The following is a 5,922-nucleotide window of genomic DNA, read 5'->3' on the forward strand; positions in this document are numbered from 1 at the left end:
CACATACATTGTCCTATGCTACAGGGTGCGCGTGCGCTGATATGAAGCACACGCATAGACAACTACTAGGATACGTGACACATATTAGTACATCCTTATATAACTATACTCATATGAAATTTGATTTTAAATGGTAATTTTTATAGTATTGTAAGGATCCAAGCAGGTTATCATCATCGACATATTTATTTAATTATAAAAAAAATAACAAATCGTTTATCCAACAGAACCGTAATATAAAAAAAAAGAATTAATTTAAGTTACAAAAAATACACACAATTATAAGTACACTGTATTCATTATAGTAAATGTGTGAAACATATATACTAAGGAATAAAAAACATAACGATGACAAATTACTGTTAAGCAAAATGTTATTTAATCATGAGTTTGTAATAAATCAACAAAGATAATAACTTGAAACAAATTATTAACTAAAGTAATCATTAGTAAAACAAAAGTACTTAAGCAAATATTCAAAGAAATGGTTACATTATTCAACAATTAAAAATGTGCTTCAGTGACTATTAATTTAAAACACCACTGCAAATAGAGTTTCTCAATTAAATAATGATGATATAATTTGTGCAATTCATTATTTACTCAAGATACGACTATTTATACAATGTGTCGTCATGTTTTTGTGAACCAAAAGGGACATAATTGTTCTGTTGGTCAAGCGTTATTAAAAAAGTAACACGTCGTCAGACGACAAGCAAAGCACCAAGTGACGTAATAAATAAAAGCTTAGAAATAAAATGAATTATTTTTTTGGCAAACGGTACACTTTGATGTTTCCATCGAAAGCACAGTCCGTTCTCGATGGGTAAACGCTTTTGAGATTGCCTTCGGTGTCTACTACTTTTACCTGAAAAAGATATAGTTCATTTTTAATGTTACAAGTTAGGGAGCTGGTGAACAAAAATTTGTCTATGATTTTTGTTGCTGCATTGTCTATTGACCATGTTTGCTATTTGTAAAAAAGGGGTAATATATTATTTGTTCATGTCTGCTTATGACGCTGAAGACCATACTTCTTATGAAAATGATTGAAAGAGACAAACTCTCTGACATTTATCGTAATATGTTTTGTAGGTATTGTTATGTTTTAGAATATATACGATTTGCGCACCTGGCAGACCTGAATGGATTAATGACATTGTAAAAGACCGTAGGCCTCTGCATTATCAATTGCATCATCATTTGCTCGTGTTTGATTTAAAGATACTTCATGAAGAAGAACCTTCATATATTAATAATACTTCCATATACCAAGAAATTTGATAATGCAAACCATATTCAAATATTCTGGTTATTAGTTTGCCATTCAATTCAATCACAGAAACATGAGAAAATGACTTAGTAGAGTTTATTTCTTCTAGATATTTACAACTACATCCCACAATGATGCAGAGCCTTGGTTGTCTACCTCATGTATATTTTTTTATTTCTAGGATGATTTTGACTATCAGTCACAGTTGTATAAAGCTGCACATATAATTGGTGGCAAGTTTATCAAAGTACTATCTCCATGAAAATGATGATCCCACTTTCATGGCGATTGGTCAAACAATGACAAAGTCTTTTAATATTAGACAAATATACCAAGGTCTATATTTATGCGTAAGATTAAGAGAAGCCATTTATCCTTACCTGCTGGACAGTAAGAGTGTGGAAGCCGCTATCCTCTCCATCTCCTATTCCGAGCATCAAGCACTCTTGAAGCATTTTGTCCATGACAGTTTTGCATGCACCGAGCGAAGAGTGTGACGTCACTTCTACAAGCATAGACTTGCTGTCTAAGGACATCTGGAATTATTATTGTTATTAAGTTAACAGCGTATGATGAAATAATTGCTACTATAGGTATGGTGTAATTATTATAAGGTTCAGAATATGTATGGCATATTCAACTTTACTTGCTATTAATATCATTTAAGATGCTACACACTCATCAGCTTTCATTCAACTGCACATTAGCAGTATATATCAATTGGACTTTTTAGAATTTTAATTAGTTGTCAAGTCTGTTTTTGAAAATGTCTAGAGATGTTGCTGTTTGTACACGATCTGGTAATAGAATGCTTAGTTAAAATGAGGGAAATCTTGGGAAAAGGGAGAATTTTGGAGCAAGTTGTTACAGAAACATTTTAAGCACGCATGAGTAGGGAAAACCTGGTTTCTATAGCTCTTTTATTCAGGTGTTTTATTCCTTAGATGCCATCTAGGTACAGTTATAATTTTTAATAATGGATATATTAATTGTAGACAGCATATTTATAAAGTTGCTATTGTGTAAGCTATAGGCCATTTAATTCTGTGCTAAAATAGATAATGAAACCAGTTAAAAATAATAGCAGATACATAGAGAAAAGGTTTTTTTGTTATTAGAATAAAAAATATATAGAAATTTAAATGCTGGAGTTATCATGCGACTAAAGTGATCACCATTGTAGAAACCTTCAAAAATCCTGCTGGTAATATTTTGTCACAAAATTTGCTGCACTACTAGTTTTGTTGTCTAGTTTCAGTAACAGATTGTTCCCTATTCTGTTACACTATTTGATTATGTGTAAAATATGAACTCTTGAGTTGGTATCTTTTTGTCCTACAAAATCTTTTCCTGCCAATATGCAGGATACACAAATAAGAAACACCAACTTATATAGCAAGATAAAAGGACAAGAGCTGGACTGTTTTCACAACAAAATGGATAGGTTCACTAAACAAAAAAAGAAAAAGATGGACCGACAATATCATAGACATTGTGGATAAGAATTTGATCAATATTCCCACAGACAAATGTAAATGGAAACAGATGAAAGAGACTTTTAGCCAAAAGGGACACATATAGTAAAATAACAACTCAATAACAAATATCAATGTGAGAGAAATAAAGTTGTAATCACAATAAAAAACATAAACTCACTTTAGTGTCGTCAGAGTTAGTAATCGGTGGGAAGCTGATGACTCTGCCAGCTGAATCTTCCAAGCACGGATACTTCGGCTTGCCTTCCAATAGGTACAGATACCTACACAAACATTCCATTTATAGGATTATTGGCCAAAATAATGAACAATGAGAGAGTTCATTTTGTTCACTCATATCATATGTTCCTTATTTATTGAATTAGTTACACTATCAACTTATCGGTAAACACTTAAAATTAACAACTGATACATTTTAAAGGTGTAAACAACATTACATATTATTTTATTAAATTTCAATCACTAAGCTCATACAATTTCATATGTCATTTTAATTTCTCTTGATATACACACAGCTGGGCAAAGAACTCTCGCTGAGATTTGGAGTTATTATGAGTATTCAAAGATAAGTTATTTATTATTAATACTGTTAACAGTGTGAAGTTTCATTGAATTTTTCAATATATAATACAATCCATATATTGCATGGATCTTAGTGACATTTATCTTATGATTTTCAATTCAAGGTAAATACGGTAGTACTCACTTGTGGATTCCGGAGTATACATTCCTTTTCTTCTCCTTCCTCAGTGAGTCCGCTTCTACTGTCAGCTGTTGGAATAATTGCTCACCAGTGTAAGCCTTGGCTCGAGACAGAGGTTTGAGACTAAGCTTGGATGGAGCTTTAGCCGTGTAAACAACATTGCCTGCAGTAATAATTTTAGATATTATATTTCTATTGTAATCCACAATCTGAACATTCTTCAGATGAAAAGCTATTACTCTATGAGGTATTCAAACTTTTTTTCATTTAATTATTTTTAAGTGTAAGAGAATTATATCTTGTAAAAAAGCTTGATTAAAACTGATTCAAGGATTTATAGAATATTAATTGTCAAACATACCTGGGGGTATTTTGCTTAAATCATGAGTGGCAATCGTAGCAACATTTCTTTTGTCGCACACAGTATCATGCAATTTGTTTTGCATCTGAATGAACTTTTTGAACAGATCCTCGGTGAATTTCAACTCAGTTATGATACAACACAAGATGTGTGGTCTAATATTCCATATCTCTTGTTCTATTACAGTGACTTTCAATATGTCATCTTCAACATGTAATATTTTCATGGAATGGCACAAGTCGCCCACATCGTCAGGTGGTGGTTCGTCCTGTTTCTTGCCTTTCTTACCCTTGCCTTTGCTAGTAGCTTGTGCACTGTCTGCTTTAGGGCAGTTTTCACGTATGTAATCAATAACCTGTTTAGTTCTGCACTGGTCAACAAGTTTCATAAGACGTTTGTCTGTCAACTTGTTGCCTTTTAAATTAAGCTCTGAAAAATAACATTATATTAACTATTTGTGTGTTAAAAATGATTGAGTACATAAAATTAAAGTGATCTAACAGACAGTCAGTCAGTCAAAGAGTCCTGTAGTGTTTGTAATCAAAATGATATCTGTAAATACACTTACTTTATAAAGACATTCATGATTTGTGCTTCATAATCCCAAATTTTTAATCAACTTGATTGTTGAATATTTAATATGAAATGTTGCGTCACATATGCAAGTTGTTACTTATATTCTGATGCAATAATGATTTAAGTTGAAAGTATTATAAAAACACATACCTTTTAATTTAGACATTGTGGCGATTTCTCCGGGAATTGTCTTTAATTGATTGCCCTCAATATCAAAGTTCTTTAAAGAGGGTAAGCTGCGTGCAATATAGCTAGGAATCGAGTCGATTTCGTTTGCTTTTAACTTTAAATCAGTCAAATGGGGCATGTTAGCGTTCTCTGTGTCCGGAAATGAGGACAATTTATTGTTCGATATATCAACAATGATTAAGTTTGGAAAATCACCAAATTTTGGCATTTGCTCAATCTGATTTGAACTGAAATTAATGCTCGTTAGTTCTTTCATTTTATTCAGACTCTCTGGTATTTTGGTAAGCTGATTTCGGGATAAATCGAGCACTTTTAACTTTGGCAGAGAGGTTAAATTTTCGTTAAACTCGGTCAGCTTGTTGCCGTACAATAATAATGATTGTAGGTTAACAAGAAGCTCAATATCATCAGGAATAGTAGCAAGACATGTATCGCTGATGTTCAGTAAATTTATGTTGGTTAATTTAAATAAATTTTTGTCTAAACCCTCATCCGAAATGCGTTTCGAAATTGCGGCTCCCGCCAATTTAATTTCATGTCTGTTTTCCGACTTCGCAGTCGTTATTTCTGGCCACGCACTCATATTTGGCTTTCTATAATGAAATGTTAACACATATACTAATGTTTTAGATGTGCTATGAAGATGCAACACGTCGTTTTACCGCAAACAGAAAACAAATAGTTTATAGTATAAGTTTAAGTACCTACTAGGCTACTACCTACTAAGCAAAGCTAAGATTGCCAGCCTCTTCATAAATTACCTTTAAACTTCATTCAATCTTAAAAAACTACAATGCTTAAAAATAACTTTAAAGAATAACAATGTCATATTGTTTTAGTAAATAATTAAAAATATAATGTTTTATTTTTCAAATTGAACTTGATGTAATTTCAATTAATATATAAAAACTATGGATTTTCATTTAGCTTATATTTAAACATTAAGAACTTTTATGTGATTTTCGATTTGACATACGCATAAAATATATTCTTATTAACACTTATTTTTTTGAATAAAGAACGATTTCAAATCATTTTTACCATTAGATTTTGGAGAATTTCTATATATTAGGTAACACTAAAAAGTAAAACTCAAATGATTTTCACAGATTATATTTTATTAATTAAAATTTGTCTGATTCGGTATTGCCATTGCTTAATGTTAGTGTTATAGCGTTTTTTACGATAGTCCAAGATTCGAGGGCTGTGAGACGTTATTTATTATTTAAGTAACAAAATATGTCGGATTGTGTATTATTAGTACATACTTTGAAGGTATAAATAGAATCGGCTTTGGGCTATATATAATATATAATTAGAGGGC

General features: G+C 31.5%; 1 protein-coding gene across 1 annotated transcript; it reads right to left on the minus strand.

The window, feature by feature from the left end:
• Positions 1-484: 484 nt before the first annotated feature.
• LOC125071932 (leucine-rich repeat-containing protein 47-like) lies at positions 485-5,268 on the minus strand. The gene is made up of 6 exons (XM_047682370.1): positions 4,560-5,268; positions 3,834-4,262; positions 3,476-3,635; positions 2,930-3,032; positions 1,654-1,809; positions 485-868 (listed from the first exon to the last, which is right to left on the minus strand). The coding sequence occupies exons 1-6, from the start codon at positions 5,179-5,181 to the stop codon at positions 764-766; spliced, it is 1,575 nt and encodes a 524-aa protein (XP_047538326.1). The 5' UTR covers positions 5,182-5,268; the 3' UTR covers positions 485-763.
• Positions 5,269-5,922: the final 654 nt, after the last annotated feature.

This window comes from Vanessa atalanta, chromosome 20 (assembly GCF_905147765.1).
Source record: "Vanessa atalanta chromosome 20, ilVanAtal1.2, whole genome shotgun sequence".
Lineage (NCBI taxonomy): Eukaryota > Metazoa > Arthropoda > Insecta > Lepidoptera > Nymphalidae > Vanessa > Vanessa atalanta.

Coding starts and splice junctions, on each gene's coding strand:
- LOC125071932 (XM_047682370.1), bottom strand. CDS start 5,181: ATGAGTGCGTGGCCAGAAATAACGACTGCGAAGTCGGAAAACAGACAT. Junction 1,810..2,929: donor CTAACTCTGACGACACTAAA/GTGAGTTTATGT, acceptor TAATAATTCCAG/ATGTCCTTAGACAGCAAGTC. Junction 869..1,653: donor ACACTCTTACTGTCCAGCAG/GTAAGGATAAAT, acceptor TATCTTTTTCAG/GTAAAAGTAGTAGACACCGA.